The sequence below is a fragment of the Dipodomys spectabilis genome, unplaced genomic scaffold (assembly GCF_019054845.1).
Source record: "Dipodomys spectabilis isolate Male_0828 unplaced genomic scaffold, ASM1905484v1 ptg000118l, whole genome shotgun sequence".
NCBI lineage: Eukaryota > Metazoa > Chordata > Mammalia > Rodentia > Heteromyidae > Dipodomys > Dipodomys spectabilis.
Genome location: NW_024870795.1, coordinates 565,825 through 591,736, shown reverse-complemented (window position 1 = coordinate 591,736; position 25,912 = coordinate 565,825). Strand labels below are relative to the sequence as shown.

Below are 25,912 nucleotides of genomic sequence, written 5' to 3'. Positions count from 1 at the left end.
TCAGAGCAGCAGCATCTGGCACAGGTAGAGACCCACCACCACCACTTTGTGCCCTCTGCCATGGTTGTTGGCTGTGCCCAGGGCCCCGAACTCCACCTGGCCATGTTGTGCTTTGGACTCTGCATGGCCACCAAGCAGAAGCTGGAGGGTGAAGAAGGCCCACGGTGTTCTGAACAGGAGGCCAAACCTAGTTGGTAGGAGAAGCAGCCGAGGGTCAGCGGGAGCACTGGCCTGTCTCCTGCAAGTTGGGTAGCCCCAGGCCTCAGCAGCCCTCACCCGGACCAGGAGGCGCTGCCCACAGGTTCCAAGCTGGGGCCGACCGAGCATCCTGCAGCCTGCTCCCCCGTTCAAGCCCCGGTGTTCTGCTGTGCCTGAACCCCATTCCCTGGCCCAGATGTCAGGACAGGACCAGAAAGGCAGGCACAGCCCTGGGAGTCGCCTTGGCTTGAGAATTGGTCCAGGAGGCAGGTTTCACATTTAGAATAAGGCGGGGGCAGGGCAGCCCCTTCACAAGCCCTCCCTGGCCTGCATCAGCCAAGGGTCCTGTGGGCCTTGTGGTGGCCTATGTCTGGGGTTGCAACTGTACCACCTTCTGCCCCCCTCTCCCCCCCACCCCCCGGCCTGGCTGGCCTCAGCCCCCGCCAGTGGCCGGGATATGGGGTGTGCATCCCTGACAGCCAGGGCCACGCCAGCGTAGACTACTTCCTCCACGTGTAGACTACTTCCTCCACGTGTAGACTACTTCCTCCACCTCGGCGGCCAGGCTGTGCATCGCTGTTCTCTCTTCCTCCCGCTCCTCCCTCTGAACACTGTAGATCTCTTGATGCTCTCCCCGACAACCACAAGTTTAAGCAGCTGCAGAGGGAGCTCTCGCAGGTGCTCACCCAGCGCCAGGTCTACATCCAGCCTGATAACTAAGCCGATCCAGGTACCCCGCCCGCGGGGCGCAAGGCCTCCCCACTAAACGGGACTCACCAACCAACCCACCAGCTCGGCCAGCCGGAGGCTGCTGCGTGCCCATTTAAACCGCCACTAACCCCGTCCTGCTCGTGGCCGGTGGAGCAGCCACATTAACGTGTAGCCTCAGCCCCACGTAACAGACACGGGTCACGTGTGTGGAGTGTGTGCGTGGCACTGTGAGATGATGCCTGGTTTGGGCTTTTGTTCTGAAGAAGCCCCGGCCAGGGCACTAACAATCCCCCACCCCACCCCCCGAGTAGTTGCTTGTGTGTGTGTGCCTGTCTCCTGTGCCACATGATGGCCCGGCCCGGCCCGGCCCGGCCCGGCTCGGCTTGCAGGCCTCGGCCAGGCAGTGCCCATGCTGCGGAGAACAGCACCACCTTTCCCCTAACGAGCTGCAGCTGTCCTGTGCGGGCCACGGGGGTGGAAATGAAAACAGTCTTTGCTTATTGACAGTGGCCAGGAACCATGACTTGAGCTTGTGACAGATACAGATGGAGGGAAGCAGTCGGCATCCCTGCTTTTTTAACAGCTGGGGGGGGGGGGGGACTGGCAGTGGCCTGCCTGGGGTCAGCATGCCGCTGGACTGAGGCCCCGAGCCCGTCTGGTCTTTGTGCTGGCTTGAGCCCCGGCAGCCAGCAGGGGGCGCCTTTTCTGGTGCATGGGGTCTGTTCCATACCAGGACTTGGTAGATGGAACTCCCCCCCCCCCCCCCCATTTCCTGTGCTCCTTCCTCTTCTACAATGTGAATCAAGCTTGAGCCTTGTGGCCCCTCTTTGCCCCTCTGCTGCCTGTCTGTTAAAATGTGATTTCCACAGTTCAGTAAATCCGCAGCTAAGCGATGTTGGGTAAGTTTGACGAATAATGAGGATTCCCGAGATGCTGGTGAGGTTGAGCGAGGTGGCATGCGGGAAGGCGCTGTCTGCGTGTTGTGTTTTACATACTGTATGTCCACGATCTCTGCTCCTGGCGTGGTGGAAAGTGCTTCCCCACCACTCCAGGTCTTGTCTGCAGGGGCTGCCCCTTTAGGGTCCAGGCTGATGAGCAGCCGACAGAGCTGCCCACTGGAAGCCCAGCCGCTTTGCTGTGTGTCCCCAGCGCCGTGCGGCCTGGCGTGCGCAGGTGCAGGCCTGCCGGGTCTTGTGTGATGAGGAGCCAGGCCCTTGAAGGTCTAGCAGGCGGGGGCCTCGGCTGCGTAGTGCTTCCACCGCATGGCTTATGCCCACACCTGAGCCGCGGCGCCCCTGGTGGCTGCCATGGCCTGGTCTCCTGCAGCCTGGCGGGTGCCGAGGTGCCACTCAGCCCTCTGCACCCGCCTGGCCTCCAAGGTGGGTGCCAGCTGGTGCCGGCACGCCTCTCCTTGTTCTCAGGCACCTTCCTCCCTCCCCACAGGTCTGTGCAGACATTTGCAGACAAATCAAAACAAGAAGCGCTGAAGAACGACCTGGTGGAGGCTTTGAAGAGAAAGCAGCAATGCTAAACCTCTGCTTCACGCTAATCGGACACGCCATGCACTCATTAGATTCCTTTCTTAGAAAACTCGTTTTCTGCTCCCTTCTTCCTCCCTCCCCTCCCCTTCCCCTCCCCCCCCTCCTCCCAGACAGGTCACATAACAACTGCATCGTCCGCCGCACAGCGCCATCCCTCCCCACAATAAACCCCATGACCCCTCCTCCGGCTCCGCGCCTGCTTCCCACCACGTTTTGCTACCGAAACTCAATGTCCCCATAAAAGCCCGTGTGTGTGTGTGTGTGTGTGTGTGTGTGTGTGTGTGTGCATGCGTGCGTGCGTGTGTGTGCGCCTGGGTCCCCCCCCATTTACAGGCATAATACACCATCACCCTCCCTCCCACCTTTTTGTTACATTGGTGTAAAAAATGTAAAACAAAAAAATTTTATGAAATAACTGTGGTGTGTGAAAGATGAAAACTGGAAATCTGGTTCCGCGTGTGTTTGGGGGTTGCTTGGGGTTGGGGCAGGGGCCGCTCTGGAGCACGGGCACCCGGCACCGCGGTGCGGAGGCCCGGCTCGGAGGCTGCGGCGGGGCGGGGCGGCGTGGGGCGGGCGACCGTCTGCTCTTTTGGCCAGGTGCTTTTCTGTCAATTTTTATGGAATGCAAAAGGAGTTTTTTTTTTTTGTTTGTTTGTTTTATTTTGTTTTTTTGTAAAGCTTAAAAAAAATCTACATCTTATACTTGAGCCTCCATACTTAAAAAAAAAGGAAAAAAAAGAACAAAAATAAATAAATAAATAAAAGAAACCGGGACGCAGTCAGCGCCAGCCTCGAGTTCTTGCTTTCCTGCCACTCCCTGCCCACGCGGCGTGACCAAGGCGCCCGCGGAGATGGGACCCCTCCCCCATCACCTGCTCTCCCTGCGCCCGCACACCTGGCCGCAGCCGCGGGGGAGCTGCGCCCACGGCCAGGGCTGCAGTCGGCCCTGGTGAAGACTTCCTTCGTGCCCCGCGGCTGCAGGCATCGCCACCCGCCACGAGGCAAACCCTTCCCCTCCAGGCTTTCCCACGGTCCTAGGTGGGACAGCAACCCTCACTGAAAAGAGGGGAAGGCCACAGCCCTGGCCAGATGAAGGTAATAATGGTGTGTGCGGTGCTGTGGTTTCTAACCAGCACAGCAAGCACGCTACCACTTGAGCCACACACAAAACCCCTGCGCGCTGCAGTTATTTCTCAGTGAGGATCTCACGTTCTGCTCAGGACTGCCTCAGACCGCAGGCCTCTTCTCTTCACCCTTCAAGTTGCTGGGATCCCAGCATGATCTGCGGTGCCAGGCGCGTCTTCGCTTTTGGTCCCACCGTCCTTCCTGCAGTGCACAAGGTCGTTTCTCCCGCGTGGCAGGGCCTTCCCCACTCTTCATGGGCTAGTCTCCGCTAGGAGGCACTCTCCCTCCCGAGAGACGCCGGCCCAGGCTCCAGTGCAGCTCTGACACCTCTTTTTCCTGAGCCATACCCACAGTGCTCCTGGCAGAGACGAGGGAAAACAGCCCTGTCCTGAGTGCTTTCGCTGGGTTCCGCGGCTGCCACCGCACCCACGCAAGCCAAAGAGGTGACTGGTCCTTGGGCAGGCGGCCCCAACAGAGGTGCCTGCCTGGACTCACCCGACCAGCCCTGGACGCTGCTGTTGTGTCCAGCCGGTTCCTGGTGCCCACTTCTGGATTCTGAGAGAGGCTGTGGTGTGAACTCACAACAAGCCTGCACTGCCAGCACTGAGCAACACCCCTGCCTCTGCAGCTATCTGCCTCATGCCACAGAACGTTCGTTGTCAGTTGTGTAAATATTGTAAGCTAAGTAGTGTATATGCTAAAGGTGCATTCAAATTCTGCCACAGGTAAGGTGGAGCACATGAGCTTCACCACGTACTGTCATATTGTGTCTACTAAAAAAACCACTTAATGCGCTTCATGCGCTCCTGGCTACTCGCGAGACTTGAGGTCTGAGAGTTGCAGTCTGAAACCAGCCCAGGTGGGAAAGTCTGAGATTGTTTTTCTAAGACCTGGTTTAAATGGTAGAGCAACAGCCTTGAGCAAAAAAGGTGCCAGGCTCTTGAGTTCAAGCCCCAGTCCCAGCACCAAAACAAAACAGCTGTGGAGATACTAAGTAAGAACTATTACTCATTTTGCTTTCTTTCCTTTTTTTTTTTTTTTTTAGTGAGATGGGATCTCTGTAGTCCAGACTAGCTTTAAATTCCTGGGCTTTTTCCTGTCTCAGTCTCTAGAATACTAGGACTACAGGAAAGAGCTGCCATACTTGACCTTGTTGCAGATTTTACTTTGTGCCTCTTGGGAGAGTAGGTGGTCTATTAAATAGTTCTGTTTTTTCTTGTTTTATAGTTTGGATATAATTTGTATACATTGTTTTTATACATATATATATATGTAATTTTTTGTCAGTCATGGGGCTTGAACTCAGAGCTCAGGTGCTGTCCCTCAGCTTTTGTGCTCAAGGCTAGTACTCTACCACTTGGAGCCACCGCTCCATTTGTGGTTTTCTAGTGGTTAACTAGAGATAATAGTCTCATGGACTTTCCTGCTTGGGCTATCTTTGAACCACAATCCTCAGATCTCAGCCTCCTGAGTAGCTAGGATTACAGGTGTGAGCCACCGGTGCCCAGCAGTTACTTTTTTTTTTTTTTTAATCACCCAGCCAGGTGCTGGTGGCTCATGCCTCTAATCCTAGCTACTCAAGCATCTGCAATTTGAGGATTGTGATCTGAAGCTAGCCCAAGCAGGAAAGTATGTGGGACTGTCTGCAGTTAACCAGCAAAAAGCCAGATGGGCCTAGTTTAAGTGGTAGAGTACAACCTTGAACAAAAAAGGTGAAGGAGAGGCTCTGAGTTCAAGCCTCAGGACTAGCACAAAACAAAGTGAAAACCACTCAGTTACAGAGATTTTGAGTAAGAACTGTTAGACATTTCGCTTTATTTCAGTTTTCATCAGATGGGGTCTCTGTAGTCCAGACTAGCTTCAAATTCCCGAGTTTAGTCCTACCTTAGCCTCCAGAATGCTAGGAGTACAGTTAAGATCCACTACACTTGATCTTGTTACACATTTTCACTGTGCCTCTTGGGAGAATAGATGAGCTATTAAGTCTTTCTCTCATTTTATAAATTGGTTATAATTTGTATCGCTTCAGTACAAATTGTAAAGATGTGACATTTCTGAAACACAACCATGGCGGTTGACTGTCTCTAGCATATAAAATATTGCATCAGGTAATCGGCCTCACTGAGTGTTTCCAACTCGGGGTAAGTTTTCAGGAAAGGATCCTTAGAAAAAGTAGGTGGTGTCACCCTCCCAGCTGTCAATGAAATCTTTCTGGTTGCTGACTGGTAGTTTCTGAGTCCAAGGTAAAGACTCACAAATGTGGCAAGATGGAATTATATCCTCACTCCCCCTACCTTCCCACTCAGATTTTAATAATAGCCGATTTGCTATCATTTATCTACCATGCATTTCACCCACATAAAGCAGTTGTCCTGGGGGGAGGGGGGGAAGATCTGCCTGTCTCCTTCACTGAAGCCAGAATCCTTCGATGCCTCAGGCATTGCCTACTCTGCTGGGGATACAGTGCTGATCGTGAGAGCTGGTCTTGGTCCAGTGGCGAGGTTCAGAGTGTGGGCAGGAGAGGCGACTGTGTCCTCGGGACTGGCTCCGGCAGAGCTAGATCAGTACTTAGCCATGGGGCTGGCACCAAGCTGCTTCCCAAGAGCTCAGGTCCCACCCCTCAGCTCCTGTGAAGGCCAGGTGGGATGGGAGAATGTCTGGCAGAAAGCTATAGCTTGCCAGGACCACAGACATGGCCATGATGACCTCCAGACCTTGGGCCTCTAGGGGAAGGCAAAAGTACCACGGGCGAGCTGCTGCGCCCCCTTCTGGAGAAGGAGGGAACTGAAAGTTGTCCTGGGAGGGCCTGACAGTTTGCAGACATGTGGAGATGGTACCTGGCAGCCAGCTTCTCCTGCCCCACACTCTCTCTATCCCTGGGACTTCGGAGAGGCAAAGCCTCTATCTGCTGGGTGGCAGGCAAGACCCTGAGCAAGGCTTTTTATATGGGACACCTCATTCCACAGTTAACATACTGCAGGTGAGCATGGAAGCACATACCTGGAATCCCAGCATTTGGGATTCGGAGGCAGGAGGATGCATTTGAGACCAGCCTGGATTGCATGTCTCAAATGCTTACATATAACCCACCGTGACATGCACCTTTGGAGCCACCTAGGCTGACCAGCCCCCCCCCCCCCAAGGGCCTCAGGTGTACAGTTGTTTCTGCAGTTGAGCCTAAACCTGAAAGTGAAGCATCCACTCCTTAGGCCGCACCGAGAGAGGTGGGCCAGAGAGAAAAGGGAAAGACACCAGAGATGCCGCTGTGACCACACCACAGCCGCTTCAGGTGGGATGGACAGACTACCCGTGGGCCACGTGCCAGGCAGGGCTTAAGTCTATACTCACATCTCATTTAATCAGCATGCTGTTTGGAGGCCACACGTGGTCCCACGGGATGAGCAGGCTGAGGACGCCTGTGCCCAGGCCCTCCTGGGCCGAGTGCCAAGGGCTGGGGCAGCCAGCGGGGTCCACCAGCCCCGCCCCCACACATGACTCCAGTCCAAGCCTGGAAGGCTGGGGAAGATTGGGCTTCGGAGCGCTCATCTAGATGTTTTCTGAGGGCAGGAGACAGGCCTGGCTTCTGATCGTGCAGGGAGGTGGGCAGAGTTGGGACCAGGCCAGCAGGTGGCCCCTCTGCTGGCAGACACGCGCAGGCTGGCGACCGGACAGAACAGGGTCAGGAGAGCAGAGAAGCTGGGGCCCAGAAGGCCCAGCTCAGGGCCAAGCCCCGCCCACCTCCTTCCTCTGGCACCTCCTGGCACCACCTCCAGGGAACCCACGTCCCCGCTAGCCTGGCGGCCCTCCCAGTTAATCCTCCAGAGGGATGCATGACCCTCACATTGTCCACCCACAGGCGATGAGCTAATGGCCAGCGTGGGCCAAGACGTGTCCACCTGCTGCTCCTGACCTGCCCTGAAGCAGGGTTGCGTCCCCACGGCCAGAGAGAACACACTCAGCCAAAGAAACCACGGGCCCCGGAGGCTGATCTGGGCTCGGCCTGGTCCCTGCCAGCCACCGTGTCCCACCAGAAGCCCAGAGGCCAGTACCCCAGGAAGGAGCAGCAGACGCAGGCTCCGGGCCGGGGAGTGCCGTTTACTAGTCGGTGTGGAGTCAATGGCTGTGTGGGGGAGGGGGCCCATGGCCCGCCCCCAGGACGTGCGGGTGGAATGAGGTAGCGGAAAGGGCGCCTTGGGTCCGGCCAGGCTCCCTGGGGAGGCTTGTCTGTGGAGGCCATCCTGCGTCTGGAAGGCTGAGTCCGTCGGGAAGGTCCGGAAGGACTGGGGCTTGGCAGGGGGCAGCTGGGTCGGGAGGTCCCTGCCGTCTGTCCGTCTGTCCAGGGCTCAGCTGTGGAGGAGGGGCTCGTGCTCTGGCGAGGTGGGGCGGTTCCTGTACACCAGGAACTGGATGGAGATCTGAGGGGCAGGTCAAGGCCACACGAAGCAGACAGGGCTGGGCCTTCCCCACAGCAGAGCCGGGGGGGGGGGGCAGCTCCCCACCCTCTGTCTCCCCACCCTCCACTGGCGGGGGGCCAGCCTTCACCTCCCAGCCTCGTTCTTGCTGTCCTCCACCCTAAGGGTGCTCAGGCAGCTTCCTTCACCCTGTCCTGTCTGCCACCAAGGCCACCACCGCTTAAACCTTCCGCTTGCTGCACCTGGCGGTCTCGGCAAACGTTCCAGCAAGGGCCAGGTTTGCTTTCTCACAAATGAGACCTGAACAGGGTCCTGTTTGGGTGCCAAGTGACCATTTATAGAGTACTGGGTCACCCTGGGGCAGTTCACACACCAAGGCTGGAGTCAGTCCTGGTCAGACAGTGACAGTTAACTCAGATGAAAACACAGAAGCACAGAGAGGTTGATAGTCAAGCCCTACATCACACAGCTAAGAAGCAGTGAAGGTAGGATTTGAACCCAAAGTTCTTTGACTCTAATTCACTCATGGGTGTTCCTCTGGTCCAGCTTTCATTCTTGAGACCTGGACATATGAACTCCCATCCTCAGGACCTATGCAGAAGCTGTTTCTGGAACTCTCCCCTGCCTAACTTCTTTTCCTTCAGGCTACATTTTAAGAGACACTTGTGGAAGCCTTTGTTTAACCTATAAACCTGGACAGTCGGGGAGCTATCTTCTTGCTGTCACTACAGCACCTGGTACCACTGCAATAAAGCAACTTCCCGATCATCCCATGCATCCTGACTCCCAGCTGGACCGGCAGCCTCCCCCGGGTAAGCCTGAGCATCCAGCCTAGCTCCCTGATGCATGAGCCAAGGCGCCAGTTGGTGCCTGGCACACAGGAAGTGGATGCTCTTAAATAGATAAGATGGATGGGAGGTTGGATGAGTGGGTGGGCAAAGGAACAGATAAATGGATGGATGAATGAGTGGGTGGGAGGTTGGATGGGTAGGTAGATGGACAAATGGGAAGTTGGCTGGATGAGTGGATAGTGATAGGCAAATGAATGGATGGTGAATGGGTCGGAAGTTGGATGGATGGATGGAGGGATGGATGGAGGGAGGGATGGATGGAGGGAGGGAGGGAGGAGTGGATAAACGGGAAGATTAGTAGATAGATGAATACATGTGTGGATGGATTAGATGATGAGTGAGGATGGATGGATGGGTGGGCAGATGGATGGATGGATGGATGGGTGGATGGATGGAGAGATGGAGGGAGGGAGGAGTAGATAAATGGGAAGTTTAGTAGATAGATGAATACATGTGTGGATGGATTAGATGATGGGTGATGATGGGTGGGTGGATGGATGGATGGATGGATGGATGGATGGATGGGTGGGTGGGTGGATGGATGGGTGGGTGGGTGGGTGGATGGATGGGTGGGTGGGTGGGTGGATGGATGGATGGATGGATGGATGGATGAATGAGTGGGTGGGAGGTTGGATGGGTAGGTAGATGGACAAATGGGGAAATTGGCTAGATGAGTGGATAGTGATAGGCAAATGAATGGATGGTGAATGGGTCGGAAGTTGGATGGATGGATGGAGGGAGGGAGGGAGGGAGGAGTGAATAGATAAATGAGAAGTTTAGTAGATAGATAGATGAATACATGTGTAGATGGATTAGATGATGAGTGATGATGGATGGGTGGGCAGATAGATGGGTGGATGGATGGGTGGGTGGGTGGATGGATGGGTGGATGGATGGATGGATGGGTGGATGGATGGGTAGGTGGGTGGGTGGGTGGGTGGGTGGATGGGTGGATGGATGGGTGGGTGGGTGGATGGATGGGTGGGTGGGTGGATGGATGGGTGGGTGGGTGGGTGGATGGGTGGGTGGGTGGGTGGATGGATGGATGGATAAATGGATGGATGGGTGGGTGGATGGGTGGATGGATGGATGGATGGATGGATGGATGGGTGGGTGGGTGGGTGGCTAGATGGATGGATGGATGGATGGATGAGAGGCTGGATGAGTAGATGGACACTGAAGCGTCTACAGGCAGAGGCTGCCCATGTGCTGGTCCGCGTGGCCCACCTTGGAGGATACGATGGTGTCGAGCAGCAGCACGCCCAGGCTGCCCACGAGCCAGGGCAGGTGGTGCAGCAGGTAGCTGCCCTCACTCTCCCCCACCTCGGGGTTCTTGAGCAGCACACTCAGCCCGTACAGCGTGTTCCCCAGCATCACCAACGCGAACAGCAAGTATGAGATCCCCTGGGTGGACTTGCGTATGAACTGGGGGGGAAGGGGTGTGGTCAGAGACGGAGAGCGCTCATCTGCGACCTCGGCACTCGGGGAGGCGGGGCGGGCTGAGTCAAAAGGATCGAGAGTTTGAAACTGGCCTGGACTACACAGTGAGTTCAGGGCTAACCTGGGCTAGATGATCTAGTGAGACTCCCTCCCCCACACAAAAGGCTCTCATCACTCCGGTTACCGCTGTGTGTGACTGGCAGTGTTATATGTACCGTCACCTGGCTGGCACCCTCCAATCCCATCCAGGGCCCGGCTCCCCATCCCCACCGCAAACCCTTCTCCTAGCAGCAGCCTGCAGGCCCACGTGCAAGCTCTCCACACAGACCCCTGGTGCCCTGCACACCCCACCCGTTCTCCACTTTCTCCTCAGCTGCCCTGACCTAACCTCTGACCTCTGACTCCGAGCCTGGCTGGCAGGCGCCACCAGGTCATTCCTAGAATAGGGACTGTCACCCAGTGGCATAGACTTTCCCAAGCCAACAGCTTGGGTCCAGAGCTACTGCAGGAACCTCCCACAGCACGCCATCCTTAACCTGGAGGGCCAGAGTGGAAGGGCTCCCCCTCCCCCACCTCCCCACCCCCCCCACGCAGGCTCAAGGCTCACATTGGTGCGGATCTGCGGCAGCCGGGACAGCAGGTACAGCACGCTGGAGATGGAGCCGATGACGAAGCCAATGATCTCCTGCTTCGTGAAGGGCTGGAGGGACAGAAGGGCACTCAGGGCCGGGAATGCCAGGCGCAGAGAGGCCCCCACCTGCGTGATCGCCCCACTTACCACCAACGTGAACCTGACCTGGCAGGGAGGGCCTTGGGGTGAGCCGCACCTCCCCTTACTGCCCAGCTCCACAGACAGGAGCGTCCGCCCCTGGAAGACTCTGCTGGGCACAGCCACAGGGCCCGGGCTGCTGAGCAGCGGCACAAGACACACTGTCCCCATGATGAACAGGAGCACAGAATTGATGGGCACAGACACTGGACAGAGGCAGGAGAGAAACAGAGTTGGCATCTAAGTGGCAGTAGACTGGGATTGGAGTCCCAGGCTTTAACTTCTCTGCTGCCATGTGGCCTTGGACAAGTGATCCAACCTCTCTGAGCTTCCATCCTGTCATCTGTAAAATGGACACAACAGTGCCCTTCTCCTAGGGTGCCAAAGTGGAATCACTGTTGGGCAGCAGGGTCAAGATGGAGGTTCCAAAGCCAGAAATGCTGACTCAATTCCCTCTTGAGGTTCCCGAGTTCTGGAGGGCGGAGGCAGCCTGTGAGACTCAGCCTTGTTTCTCCAGCTCCAAGCCCAGGGTCAGACACAGAGGAGGAGAGCATAGTGAGTGGAGCCCCCTGGTGGTCTGAACTGGGATGTACTCACTGCCCTCAAGGCCCAAGGTTTGTTTTACCACCCAGGTGGGAAACTTGCTTCCTCCCAAGATTTAGGCTCCCCTTGCCCCAACTGCCAGCAGAGAGTCCCACCCAGGGCGGCCCCCTACTCACACAGAGAGGGGCGTTTCTTGAACTTGTAATGGAAGTACAAGGTCAACATCACCAGATCGGCCAGGACGTAATACACAGCCGTGTAGGTCTGCAAGAAAAGGAGGCCTGGGCTGGGAAGGTGGCTCAGTGGTAGAGCGCTCGCCTTGCATGCATGAGGTCCTGGGTTCCATTCCTCAGCACCACATAAGCAAAAAGAAAAAAAGCCAGAAGCAGCGCTGTGGCTCAAGTGGTAGAGTGCTAGCCTTGAGCTGAAGAGCTGAGGGACAGCGCCCAGGCCCAGAGTTCAGGCCCTACCACCACCAACAAAAAAAAAAAGAGACCTGGGTGCTGGCTACTGTCCCTGGCCTAGTCCAGGACCACACATCCTGACCGCAACCTGACCAGTCCTGACTGCATCCTGATCATGTCCTGACCACATCCCCTGACCACGTCCTGACCACACATCCTGACCATGCATCCTGACCACATCCCCTGACCACGTCCTGACCACGCGTTGTGACATGTCCTGACCACACATACTGACCACATCCTGACCACGCGTCGTGACCACACGTCCTGACCACACGTCCTGACGTGTCCTGACCACATCCCCTGACCACACATACTGACCACATCCTGACCACGTGTCGTGACCACACGTCCTGACCACGTGTCCTGACCACATCCCCTGACCACGCATCCTGACCACATCATGACCATGCGTCCTGACCACGTCCTGACCACGCATCCTGACCACGTCCTGACCACGTCCTGATCACACATCCTGACCACGCATCCTGACCACGTCCTGACCACGCATCCTGACCACGTCCTGACCACGCATCCTGACCACGTCCTGACCACACATCCTGACCACGTCCTGACCACGCATCCTGACCACGTCCTGATCACACATCCTGACCACGCATCCTGACCACATCATGACCATGCGTCCTGACCACATCCTGACCACATGTCCTGACCACACGTCCTGACCACATCCTGACCACATCCCCTGACCACACGTCCTGACCATGTCCTGATCACACATCCTGACCACGTCCTGACCACGCATCCTGACCACATCCTGACCACGTCCTGATCACACATCCTGACCACGTCCTGACCACGCATCCTGACCACGTCCTGATCACACATCCTGACCACGCATCCTGACCACATCATGACCATGCGTCCTGACCACATGTCCTGACCACACGTCCTGACCACATCCTGACCACATGTCCTGACCACGTCCTGACCACATCCCCTGACCATGCATCCTGACCACGTCCTGACCACGCATCCTGACCACGTCCTGATCACACATCCTGACCACGCATCCTGACCACATCATGACCATGCGTCCTGACCACATCCTGACCACATGTCCTGACCACATGTCCTGACCACACATCCTGACCACATCCTGACCACGTGTCCTGACCACGTCCTGACCACGCATCCTGACCACGTCCTGACCACGTCCTGACCACGCGTCCTGACCACGTCCTGACCACGCGTCCTGACCACGCGTCCTGACCACGCGTCCTGACCACATCCTGACCACGCGTCCTGACCACGCGTCCTGACTACGCGTCCTGACCACATCCTGACCACGCATCCTGACCACGTCCTGACCACGTCCTGACCACGCATCCTGACCACGCGTCCTGACCACGTATCCTGACACGCATCATGACCACGCGTCCTGACCACACGTCCTGACCTCGCGTCCTGACCACGTCCTGACCACGCGTCCTGACCACGCATCCTGACCACACGTCCTGACCACATCCTGACACGCATCCTGATCACGCGTCCTGACCACGCGTCCTGACCACATCCTGACCACGCGTCCTGACCACATCCTGACCACATGTCCTGACCACATGTCCTGACCGCGTCCTGACCGCGTCCTGACCGCGTCCTGACCACGCGTCCTGACTACGCGTCCTGACCACACGTCCTGACCACGCGTCCTGACCACACGTCCTGACCACGCGTCCTGACACGCGTCCTAACCACGCGTCCTGACCACGCGTCTTGACCACGCGTCCTGACCACATCCTGACCACGTTATGACCACGCGTTCTGACCACGCGTCCTGACCATGCGTCCTGACCACACGTCTTGACCACGCGTCCTGACCACATCCTGACCACGTTCTGACCACGCGTCCTGACCACGTCCTGATCACACATCCTGACCACGCGTCCTGACCACATCCTGACCACGTTCTGACCACGCGTCCTGACCACGTCCTGATCACACATCCTGACCACGCGTCCTGACCACGAGTCCTGACCACGCGTCCTGACCACACGTCCTGACCACGTGTACTGACCACGTCCTGGCTGACCAGCCCAGTGGCCTGCACCACCTGTCCTTGCACACGCTGAGTGGCTTCTCCCCTGGTGTGGACGGGTCCCGCTTCCTAGCTGGCTGGAGGAGGGCCACGCAGGACAAGTGGCCTGACAAGGCGTCCAGCCCGGGAAGGCGCCAAGGCATCTGCGGCTACCGCCACCAGTCAGGATGAAATGGGTCCATGATGGGCTCCGTGATGGCTCCGGTAGCCTAACACACAAGCAGGCAGGACTTTCCACCTCACGGGGGACAGGGCCTTCCTGGCTGACTCCTAGCTCTGCCTGGTTACAGGAGAACAAGGCCACTGGGGATCGGAGGGAAAGACTCATTTCATTTCCTCCTGCAGGGCCCCATGCCCGGAAAACGTACGCTTAAGCCCCCTTCGAAGCCAAAAAACACAATGGGCTGATGCACTCATACTATAGGGGAGAAACAGGCTGGACAGGGGATAGTGATTTGCCTAGTGTCACACAATGTGGCAGGCAGAAGGCTCTGGAAGTGTGGGGTCCCAGCAGACAGAAGGACAGGAGAGGGATCTGGAGTCTAGTGTCTCCTACTGGCTGCCCCGAAGGCCTGTTATGGCTGTCCACTGGCCTGCAGCATCTCCCCACTACCCCAAAGCCTGGGGAGCTGCTCACCTGCAGGGGCAGCTGGTTTGCAAGGAAGGAGCCAATGAGGTTGCAGGAGTCTCCACCAATCCAGCCCAGGAGGAACCACAAGGACAGAGCCTGGTCCATGTTGCCAGTCTTGCAGGCCTTGATGTACTGCCTGTGGGAGAGAGAGAGAGTGAACAGCAGAGTCTGGGGGCTGTGAAGCCACCCCCAACAAGGGAACCTTCCTCCGAGGAGAACCATAGAACAGGTGCCATAATGGACAGCGGATGATCTGGGAGCCCATTACCCGTGAAGACTCTCCAGCCTTGCTGTGCCCCTTCTATCCAGGGGGTACTATGGCTGTGCATCTTTCCAGAGACCCACAGCATAGCTCGGATGTGGGTAGACAGAGAGTCCTGAAGTTTTGTATCAAGTTTCCTGGCTTCCTGTTGTCAGGAGTTGGGGTAGGGGTGGTGGCAGCAGTGGCTGTGAGGCCTGGCCCTGCTACAGCTGACAAGGTCAGGTGAGGAGAAAGGCCCAGCCACAGCCTGGTCAGCTTCCGGGGGCAGGAGATGAGGGCAGGTTCATGAGGCAGTCAGGACACAGTGGCTCACGCCTGTAATCCTAGCTACTCAGGAGGCTGAGGTCTGAGAATGGAGGTTCAAAGTCAGCCTGGTCAGGAAAGTCCATGAGACTCATCTCCACTTAACCACCAAAAATCTGAAACTGGAGCTGTGGCTCAAGTCGTAGAGCACTAGCCTTTAGCAAAAGAGCTCAGAGACAGTGTCCAGGCCCTGAGTTCAAGCCCCATGACAGGAAAAAAAAAATGAAGCAGCCAGACACTAAGGGTCATGGCCTGTGATCCTGGCAGTCAGAGAGGAACAGGCTCTCAAGCTCAAGGCCAGCCCAGGTAGGAAAATTCATAAGACCCCCCCCCCCCACCTCCCAACTACAGCTGTGCACAGGGGAGTGCATCTGTACTCCCAGCAATGATGGAAAGCCTAAAGTAGGCCCAGGCCTAAGCAAGGAACAAGCTCTCATCTCAAAAATCACCAACACAAAACGAAGGGAACAGCTGCAGGCATAGCTCAGCAGCGGAGCACCTGTCTAGCAAGCACAACACCTTGAGTTCAAACCTCAGTACTGAAGGAAAAAAAAAAGTCATGGAGTTGGGTGTGATAGTACACACAGCACGCAGAAGGCTGAGGCTGGAAGATCATGAGTTCAAGGCCAGCCTGGGCTCTATAGCAAAACTCTGCTAGGAGGAGGAAAAGGGAAGGGAAGATTTAAAAAGCGGGGAGGGGGGTCCAGGTTGTAGCACAGTGGTAAAGCATGTGGTTGGAGTGTGAGGCCTGTGTTCAGTCCCAAGCACTAAAGACAGGGCGGGGAGGGGGGGAGAGGGAGAGAGAAGGGGAAGGTAGGGGATGAGGGGGGATGAGACCAAAGGCCAACCCACTACCCAAACCTAAAACCAAGAGCACTATGCATCACCCAGGCCCTTTGCACAACTGTCCCCCTCTACTGTGTGTCCAACCCCGATGCACCTGCTTCTCAGCCTCCACGCAAGGCTTCCCCTCAAAGCAGTGTCTTCAGATGCCGGTCCTCCAATGCCCCAAAGTCCACCCCACCCCTGCCCAGGTTGCTTTCCCTTCCTCAGCCCAGACACCTTTCCTCATCTCCCACACCCCAGGCGCCAGTTCCTCCCATGGGCCTTTCTCCATCTGGGCTCTCCAAGTATCTTCTTCCTCTCTGTATACACAGCAACTCTGTCTGTACCTTCTGAACTCAGTGACCTGCAGTGGCCTGGCATGTCACAGGCCCTGGGTGAGGCTTACCCACAGACCATGGTCAGGCTCCTCTAAGATGATCTGACTTGACTGGCCTCCTAACTGCAGGAGGCGACCCTGTCCCACACAGGGGACCCCGAGTCCTAGGGAAGAGTGGGTAGACAGCTGCCTTTGCTATTACTGGGGGCTCTCGAGCCTCTGACCCCTCTCTGGTTAATTGGCCCATGCAGGAATGGGACAATGACCTGCTGGCTTCTTCAACCCCACATCGAACATGGCACCTGGAGCAAGGTGATTCAGAGCGAATACTTGAGGCTCCGGCCCAGTGCTGGGACATGGACAGGGGAAATGTCAGTTCTTCTTTTTTTGTGTGTCCAGTAGTGAACTCAAGGCATGGGTGCTGTTCTTCACCTCGTTTGTTTTTTGCTTGCCCTGGGGCTTGAACTCAGGGCCTGGGCACTGTCCCTGAGCTTCTTTTGCTCAAGGCAAGTGCTCTACCACTTGAGCCACAGCACCACTTCCAGCTTTTTCTATTTTCTTTTTTACAGTAAGAAAACAAAACTCTGTTTCTATTCCAAACTGTATTTTTACAAGCTTACCACACAGCTTAACTTTGAGAATTGCCAGTTTAAACTAATCAAATTCACTCCTAGTACTAGAACCTTCTTCAAATCTCATGACTGTAGTAGGAAGACCCTTACTCAGGCAGGCAAACCCACCTAGTCGTCCGGAGTGACACAGCCCACCGCAACGAAGTTGTTAATAAAGAAGCAACTTTATTGAGAAGGTTCCTACACTGACTGGCCAGGGCCGCAGCACAGGCTCGGGAGCTGATACTGAGACCCCCAGTGCCAGCTTTTTCTTTTTATGTGGTACTGAGGAACTGAACCCAGGGCTTCATGCATGCTAGGCAAGTACTCTACCAGGAAGCCACATTTCCAGCCCTGAGTTGTTTAATTTTCATGTGTGTGTCTGTGTATGTGTGTGATACTAGAATTTGAACTCAGGGCCTTGGGCTTGCTACCCTGAAACTAAGTACCCAAGTGGGCTACCATTGAAGCCACACCTCCTGTAGTCCTCATTTTTTCTGTTTTTTTTTTTGTCTTTGTTTCCTTCTTTAAATTATTTATTTATTTATTTATTTCGCCAGGTGCTGGTGGCTCACCCCTATCTATAATCCTAGCTACTCAGGAGGCTAAGATCTGAGGATTGAGGTTCAAAGCCATCCTGAGCAGGAAAGTTCATGAAAAAGGTCCGGGACAGTGCCCAGGCCCAGGACAGTGCCCAGGCCCTAGTTTAAACCCCAAGACCAACAAAAAAATAATATTTTTTTTTTTGGTCAGTTGCAGGGCTTGAACTCTGGGCTTGGGCGCTGTCCCTCAGCTCTTCAGCTCAAGGTGAGCGCTCTACCACTTGAGCCACAGCACCACTTCCGGTTTCTAGTGGTTTATTGGAGATAAGAGTCTCTCAGACTTTCCTGCCCAGGCTGGCTTTGAACCACGATCCTCAGATCTCAGCCTCCTGAGTAGCTAGGATGACAGGCGCGAGCCACCGGCGCCCAGCCAACCGTTTCATTTTACCATCCTCTAGCAGTGTACAAGCCACATTTCTCCTGGTCCCCTCCAAAACTTGCTGTCAGTTGTCCTTTTTTAAATAGCCATTCTCTTGGGTGTGAAAAGTTGTCTTCTTGTGGTTTTGATTTGCAATTTCCCTTTTCCTGTGAATCATGAAGTTGAGCAGCGTTTCATGGGCTTATGGCCATGTGTATTCCTTTCTGTCCACTTTCATTTGGAATTTTTTTTTAGTTGAGTCATGACAGCTCTTTGTGTATTCTAGACACATTCTTAGAGCTATATGACTTGCAGAATCTTTTCTGTTATTTTGTAGGTTCTCTTAATTTTCTTCCTTTTTGTGGGCCAGTTCTGGGACTTGAACTCACAGCCTTGAACTTGCTTAGCAGGCAGTCTACCACTTGAGCCCTACTTTCAGTCTGGGTTTTGCTGATTATCTTTTCTTGTAAGAGCCTCACAGTATAACTCATACTTAGGTGTTAGCTGTGAGTTGGGGGCCCAAGCTCTCTGCATGTGGAGAGCTACTGCCAGGCACCATGTGTTGAAGAGATTGTCTCAGGGCTGGGAAGGTGGCTCAGTGGTAGAGCGCTTCCCTTGCATGCCTGAGGCCCTGGGTTCGATTCCTCAGCACCACATAAGCAGAAAAAAAAAAAGCCAGAAGTGGAGCTGTGGCTCAAGTGGTAGAGTGCTAGCCTTGAGCTGAAGAGCTGAGGGACAGCACCCAGGCCCAGAGTTCAGGCCCCACGACTGGACCCAAAAACAAAAAAAATTGTCTTAGCCGGGCTCCAATGGCTCACACCTGAATCTTAATCATGCAGGAGGCTGAGATCTGAGGTTCAAGGCTCAAAGCCAGCCTGTGCAAGAAAGTCCATGAGACTCTTACCTCCAACAGACCAGAAGAAAAGCCAGAAGTGGATCAATGGCTCCAGTGGTACAGCACTAGCCTTGAGCAAAAGAGGCTCAGGGACAGTGCCCAGGCCCTGAGTTCGAGCCCCAGGACTGGCAACACACAAATAAATAAACAATTCCCATTTAACCAATTTACCCTCTAGATCTAGATATATACTCCAGAGAAGTGAAAACCTAAGCCTCCGCCAACACATGTGTATAAATGTACACATAACATAAAATGTCACATGTCAATAGATAAATGGGTAAACAAGATTCAATATGGTATACACACAGAATAGAACGTTATTCAGCCATAGGAAGGACTGAAGCACTGATATGTACTACAGTACGGAGGAAATGTATTTTTGAGACAGGGTCTCACTATTGTCCAGGCTGGACTCAAACTCCTGCCTCATTGCCTAAGTAGTTGGGGACTCCAAATGCATCCGACCACATACTGCAACATGTATGAATCTGTGTGTGTGTGTTAGTCCTGGGCCTTGAACTCAAGACCCCTGTACTGTCCCTAAGCTTCTTGCTCAAGGCACTTAACCCACAGTTCCACTTCTAGCTGTTTTTGGTGGTTAATTGGAAATAAGAGTCTCATGGGCTTTCCTCCTCAGAATAGCTTCAAAGTATAATCCTCAGATCTCAGCCTCCTGAATAGCTAGGATTATAGGTATGAGACACAAGTGCCTAGCCTGGTATGAATCTTATTATATTAAGTAAAAGAAGCCACACATTCCATTTATAAGAATCATGATTTCCTGGATAGGCCAATTTATAAACAGAGAAAACAAATGGGCCGCTGCCAGGGACTGCAAGATTTAGAGGTACTGATCACAGCACAGGTTTTTTTTTTCCTTTTTTTGCCTGGGGCTTGAACTCAGGGCCTGGGCACTGTCCCTGAATCCTTTTACTCAAATGTAGAGATCTATCACTTTGGTTTTCTGATGGTTCTTTGGAGATGAATCTAGAGGGCCTCCTGAGTATCTAGGATTATAGGCATGAACCAGTATCTAGGTTTCTTTGTGGGACAATTACAGTGTTCTAAAATTAACTGTAGTGACAACTATACAACAGTAGTTAAACTAAAACCACCAAGTCGAACAGCTTGGGTTTAGTAAATTATCTCTCACTTATCTCTCAATTCACCCTCTAGATCTAGATATTGTATACTCCAGAGAAGTGAAAACCTAAGCCAAGGGCCAAGTCCAAGATTAAACCCTGATCCTTATCTCTCAAGACAAAGAACACTCAGGGGTTGTTTTTGGAGAGGCTCGCAGTAGAAGAGTGAATCCAGGACCTCCTGCTTGCTATGGACGGTTTCTCCCACTGAGCAGCCTTGGAACACACTCTGAACAATGGAAAACAGACTGGGTGACAGGGCTGACCTCTCTCTCTCTCTCTCTCTCATACACCCACACCTACACACACCTACACACACCTACACACACACACACACCCCACATACACGGCGGTCTGGTCCAGTGACACAGCGGCTGCACCCTCTCACACACGTGCTGGGGAGGTCTGGGCCCCAGCCCACAGCTCCAGGGCCTTTGTGACCGTATCTTGTCCCCGTTTCACAGAACAAAACCTCAGCACTGGCAGTGCAGGCTCTTACACACATAGTGCAAAACCAGGTTCTTTTTACCCCTTCCTTCCTGCTCTCCTCACAGCAGCTCTGGATGGAGCAGTATTTACAGATGAGGAAACTGAGGCACAAAGCAGTGAAGTGACTTGCCCAGGTCACAGCCCGTAGGTGGCGGAGCTGAGTGTAGACGCTGTGTGCCACACTGCAGTGGCCACATTGTTTCATATCCACTGGCCTCCAGCCCTGGACTATCCTCCCTTTCTGAGAACGGAAGCCATGTTTGACACATCTGCCCTCTCACTCCTCCACCTTCTTCCTTACAGCCCGTGCAAGCCACAGCAAGGTTTCCTTTTGTTGGTCATGGGGCTTGAACTCAGGGCCTGGGAGCATTTTCCGCTTAAGGTTAGTGCCTTACACTTTGAGCCACAGCTCTACTTCGTTTTTTCTTGGTTAATTCGAAATACGAGTCTCATGGACTCTCCTATCTGGACTAGCTTTGAACTGCGATCCTCAGATCTCAGCCTCCTGAGTAGCTAGGATGACAGGTGTGAGCCATCAGTGCCCTGCCAGAGCAAGTTATTTAACCTCTCTGGATTTCAGTCTCATCTGCCAAGCAGGGAAAGGAACCGGCTCTGTTTCTCAGGGTGGCTGAGGTGAGGAACCAAGAAGGTACAAGTATGCCTGGCATGTAGTCCCAAGCCAGGGACATAGTGGGCACTTGACTGTAGCAGATGTTATGATTTAGCTTGTGCTGAGCTCCACACAGCCCCTCCTTGAGTGGGCCGGAAGTCAGGGACTTCTAGCTGGGGGCTGGGGAGGAGGAAGTCCACTGGCCTGGAGCCTATGACCAGTCATGTGGCCCCTCCTGGAGCCTCTGCCACCACCCTGCTGCCCTCCCTGCTCCTGCCACCCAGGGATACTCACGGGAAAGTAGAGGCAGCAAAACAGAGGATGGAGACCAAGCCCAGGAACACACTGGCCTGATCCCAGCCATCCTGGGCACATTCGCCAAATACATCCCAGATCCACAGGCTAGAGCCATTGGGACATCTGGAGAAGTTGCCGGGCCCCAGTTTCTTCCAGACCATGGCTGCAGAGGGAGCTTCCCAGCCCAGGACCGTGTGGGAGGGAGGTGCTGGTGTACCGAGCCAGGTGAGGGTTCCTTCTACAGAGAGAAAGAAAGGAGGCCTTCAGCTTTAGGAGGTCCAGTTCTTACCCACAGTCATTCTGACCTGAGCTCAGCTCAGCCTGATCACCTGGCCCTGGCCTGGCTACTGGACTGGACAAGGAGAAAGTCATAGTCCTCGCCCACAGAGACCCAATCAGCTTCCAGATACACAGACCAAATGAGCACTGTGCCAACCGTAGGGTCAGGGACATTCAGCTTTCCCACTGGTTACTGCTTGACTTTGGGCCAGCATTCAGCCTCTCAGTGCCTGGGCCTGGTCACCTGAACCATCCCTCATGTAGCTGCTGGGTGAGTTAAGTGAATAATGGGATTAGCCCTCAAAGTCATCGTGTGTGTGTGTGTGTGTGTGTGTGTGTGTGTGTGTGTGTGTGTGTGTGTGCATGTACCAGTCCTAGAACTTGAACTCAGGGCCTGGGCACTGTCCCTGGGCTTTTGTGCTCAAGACTAGTGCTCTAACACTTGAGCCACAGCTCCACTTCTGGCTTTTGGAGGTTAACTGTTGATAGGAGTCTCACAGTCCTTCCTACTTAGGCTGGCTTCAAACTGTGATCCTCAGATCTCAGCCTCCTGGATAGTTAGGAAGAACAGGTGTGAGTCACCAGTGCATGGGTGTCAAAAGTCATCTTTTGTTCTAAATCCTGAGTGTCTGGCTTGATTCCATTTTATGGCTGCTGTTCGTGTTGAGTTACTCTGGGAGGCCCTCACTGGAAGGAGGACTTCCCGGCAGTTAAGTCAGAATGAAGGGCGATGATTCCCAGGGCTGCCTAGTTCAGATTCTGGATCCAGTAGTCCTTCAAGAGCTCACAAAGCAGGTGGAATGTCTTTAGCAAAGAGTCCAGAACCACCTTCCTAGTCAGAGGATCCTCTTATACTAGACGGAGGACGGCAGTGTCACTGCCTGAGTGACCACCTAGAGCTGAGAACACGGAGCTGGGCTAGTGCCATCTCAGTTCCTGAGAATCGCTACCCCCTGCCCAGCTCTGCACCAAGCCCCTGGAATGCATTCACATGCACCATCCTCCCCTGGACGCTGTGAAGCAGAGACTCTAGAGAGATGCCAGAGGAACCTGAGGCTAGAGCAGGGAAATGATCTGCTAGGACCTCGCCAGGAAGCCAAAGTCATGCCCAGGAAGGAGCTGCAAGCCCCACCTCCTACCCCCCCCCCCCACAGAGCCGCCACACACACACAGAGCTGCCATGCCCACAGCCTTAGGTACTTCTGTCACTGGGGTGCAGAGCCTCCCTGGGTCTGGCATGACTGCCTAGCTTCTGGCCAAGCACAAAGCTGGCTTCCCCTTTACTCCCCGCACTAACAGGGGTTTTCCTGAGTCAGGCGAGGTCTTGCTCCAGCCACTTAGTTCCCCACTTGTGCCTGGGGGTGGGGAGGAGGGCTGAGCTCCTCACAAAGCCATGCCCTGGCTGGAGCCATGGAAGTGCTGAAGCGGCAGCCTTGAGGGAGAGAGAGGAGGCTTCCTGGTTGCTTTGAAGGGATAGGGAGCTGAGGTGCTCAGCCCTAACGTGAGGCACGGGGGCCCTGGAGCTGGGCACCTCAGGTCACTCACTGTATGCCCAGCTCACTGCAGAATCTCCAGGGCTCAGCACAGGGCATTCAAAGGCCCTTCTTGGACGACTTAGGCCACATCCAGCTCCTCCTGGAACCCCGGATGACTGTCAGCACAGTTGGTGTGGGGCTGGTATGGGGCGTGCACCCAACCAATTTGCAGACAACCCAGGTAGAACCATAGTTCACCAAGCCCTTTGTTGTTCTGCAGCCACCCCCTAATTGAACCTCCTACTTCTAGACTCTGGGCAAGCCACTGCAGGTCTTCACGTGTCCATGCACTGTCCCTGCCATGGAGCACCAGCAAGGTGAAGAACACTGTCCCCATTTGAGGCTGAGTCGCCTTGGGCAAGGGAGATGGCCTGCCAGAGTCTGTCAATAAAAGGGAACTAATGATACTTCTTCCTAGGGAAACACATATAATAAAGGTCTTAGCTGGGCGCTGGTGGCTCTATAATCCTAGCTACTCAAGGGGCTGAGATCTGAGGATCAAGGTTTGGAGCCAGCCTGGGCAGGAAGGTCCTTGAGACTCTTATCTCCAATTAACCACCAAAAGGCAGGAAGTGGAGCTATAGTTCTGTTGGTAAAGTGCTAGCCTTGAAAGAAAAAAAAAAGCTCTTGGAGACAGTTTCCAGACCCTGAGTTCAAACCCCAGGATAGGCACTTAAAAAAATAAATAAATAAAGCTCTTAGCCCAGTGTCTGACCTCCATGGTAGTGGCTGTTTTGAAGATGAGAGCCAATACCTTGACTATCAAAGGATGGTCAATCACTCACCCCTTCCTTGTCAGGTTAGCGAGGGAAGGAAACAGAAGGGATTCTAAGTTTAAGCAGTTCTCCTGGCCTCTTAAAGAATTTTGGGTGGCCAGTGCCTTCCTGGCCACATCCAGCTCCTTGGCTTCACTTGGAGTGCTTCCCACACAACCAGACCACCTGGATCAACAGGCTCAAGTCCAAATTCCTTGAGTGCCTTCCTAACCTGATCTCCTGTTCCAGGTCTTCAGAGTCATGTCCAGGCCTGGTAAAAAGATACTATGACCCAGTTCTAATTTGCCCTCTCCCAGGGATCTTATAAGCGTCAGCTGGACAGAACCTGCTGCCCCCTCCCCTCCTCTGGGTCCTACACCTGGAGAAAGCTACCAAAGACCTCAGCTTCCACTGTTCTTTAAACATGCTCTTCTCCTCTCCCCCTTCCCCTTGTTGTACACTTCCAATCGTAGGGCTCTAGGTACATCAGCTGCACAATAAAGGTTTAGAAAATGTTGGAGGAGCTGGATGCCAGTGGCTCACACCTGTAATCCTAGCTACTCAGGAGGCTGAGATCTAAAGATCATGGCTGGAAGCCAACCCAGGCAGAAAAGTCCCTGTGAGACTCTTACCTCCAATCAACCACTCAAAAACCCTACCTGGTGCTGTGGCTCAAGTCGTAGAGTGCTAGCCTTGAACACAGAGAGGCTCAGGGACAGTGCCCAGGTCCTCAGTTCAAGCCCTACAATCAACAAAAAGAAAAGAAAAAGAAAAAAATGGAGTGGAGGGCAAAACAGACGAAGCAAGAAGGAAGCAAAGAGAGAAAGAAAAAAGGCAAACCAACCAAAGGAAAAAAGAAGGGAAAGGAAAAGAGAAGAGAAGACAAGGAAACTCGTAATTCACAGGGCCTAGGGCTGAGGAGACAAGCTAACCTGCCTGCAGCCAGTTCGTCTGGTGCTCTGAGCAGGTCAGGAAGCCTCGGCGTTCTGCTCCTCACCTCGAAGGCTTGACTGCAGTTACATGAGATCACCTACCTAAATGATTACAGGCCACTCCAGAGATTCAGGGACGACAGGGGCCCTCCAGGGTCCCGAACACACAGCGGCCTTCAGCTAGGTGCTGACTGGCCGGGACCCCGGACGCAGGCCGTACCCGCGTCGGGCAGGCCCCACCCTCGGCACACACTGGGAAGCCTGCTCGAAGCCTGGCACTGGAGCCGGTCATCAGGGGGTCGCTCCTTGCAGAGCCGGGGCGCGTCCGGGCGGGGGCACCCACCCTCCCAGGCCTTCGCTCCGGTGACTCAGCCCGGCGCGGGCCGCCCTCGGGGACGGGTAATGACAGGGCAGCCGCGGGGCCGGCGCGGCGAGGCCGGAAGAAAACAAAGCCCGCGGAAGACCAGGGAGGGGCTCGTGGTCTGGGACCGGCCGGTGCACGGAGGACCCGGGTCCCAAGCCCTGGACAGGCCGGCCCGGAAGGCCGTGCGGGCCGCCCCCACCCGGGACCCCGAGGGCTCTCCGACCCCGGCCAAGGCGCCCCACGATCTCGCGCCACGGGAGGGGACTTGGGTCGCCGGACAGTGCAGGAGGTACAGGAGGCAGGCACAGGAAAGACGTGGTGGAAGGCGCCAGCAGCCCCGACCCCCCCACCAGCCCTGGGTCTCCCACTAGCACCCAGCATGCTCACCGCGCCAAGACCCTCGGCGAACCGCGCTCCAGGGTTTAGTCCCCCGCCGCGGTCAGCTGACCAAGCTCAGCCGGGGGCCCCGCCCCTGGAGCCGCTGGGCTCCGCCTCCCGCGCCGCGTACTTCGCAGACGGCCCCTGGAGGCGTGGCCAAAATCCCAGCACGTGTGCGCCGGGCGGTGCTT

General features: G+C 55.0%; 2 protein-coding genes across 7 annotated transcripts in view; one reads left to right on the top strand and one right to left on the bottom strand.

Annotated features, from left to right (window-relative positions):
- Capzb (capping actin protein of muscle Z-line subunit beta) overlaps window positions 1-2,811 on the top strand; it is a 122,942-nt gene extending 120,131 nt beyond the window's left edge. For 2 of the 3 annotated variants that reach the window (XM_042688637.1, XM_042688636.1), the window contains exon 9: window positions 2,353-2,811. In XM_042688637.1, the coding sequence (XP_042544571.1) occupies window positions 2,353-2,440 (88 nt within the window). In that variant the 3' untranslated portion in view covers window positions 2,441-2,811. Of the gene's footprint in view, window positions 1-815; window positions 934-2,352 lie in introns of those variants that run through there. The other variant, XM_042688639.1, reaches the window with a different exon arrangement.
- A 2,555-nt stretch (window positions 2,812-5,366) lies between these two features.
- Slc66a1 (solute carrier family 66 member 1) lies at window positions 5,367-25,801 on the bottom strand. Of its 4 annotated transcripts, none has more exons than XM_042688744.1 (8): window positions 25,731-25,801; window positions 21,476-21,716; window positions 14,751-14,880; window positions 11,767-11,854; window positions 11,057-11,253; window positions 10,886-10,978; window positions 10,078-10,263; window positions 5,367-7,990 (listed from the first exon to the last, which is right to left on the bottom strand). In XM_042688744.1, the coding sequence occupies exons 2-8, from the start codon at window positions 21,637-21,639 to the stop codon at window positions 7,919-7,921; spliced, it is 930 nt and encodes a 309-aa protein (XP_042544678.1). In that variant the 5' UTR covers window positions 21,640-21,716; window positions 25,731-25,801; the 3' UTR covers window positions 5,367-7,918. The 4 variants fall into 4 exon arrangements, with proteins under 4 accessions (XP_042544678.1, XP_042544682.1, XP_042544680.1 ...); XM_042688748.1 differs by having other exon boundaries at window positions 11,075-11,253; XM_042688746.1 differs by lacking the exon at window positions 25,731-25,801 and adding an exon at window positions 24,980-25,027.
- Between the last annotated feature and the right edge of the window lie 111 nt (window positions 25,802-25,912).

Excerpts from the sequence above, each read along its gene's own strand:
- Slc66a1 (XM_042688744.1), bottom strand. The coding sequence starts at position 21,639 with ATGGTCTGGAAGAAACTGGGGCCCGGCAACTTCTCCAGATGTCCCAAT. Across the intron at positions 10,264-10,885 it reads TGCCGCAGATCCGCACCAAT|TTCATACGCAAGTCCACCCA; the intron begins GTGAGCCTTGAG and ends CTTCCCCCCCAG. Across the intron at positions 7,991-10,077 it reads TGCTGCTGCTCGACACCATC|ATCTCCATCCAGTTCCTGGT; the intron begins GTATCCTCCAAG and ends CCTGCCCCTCAG.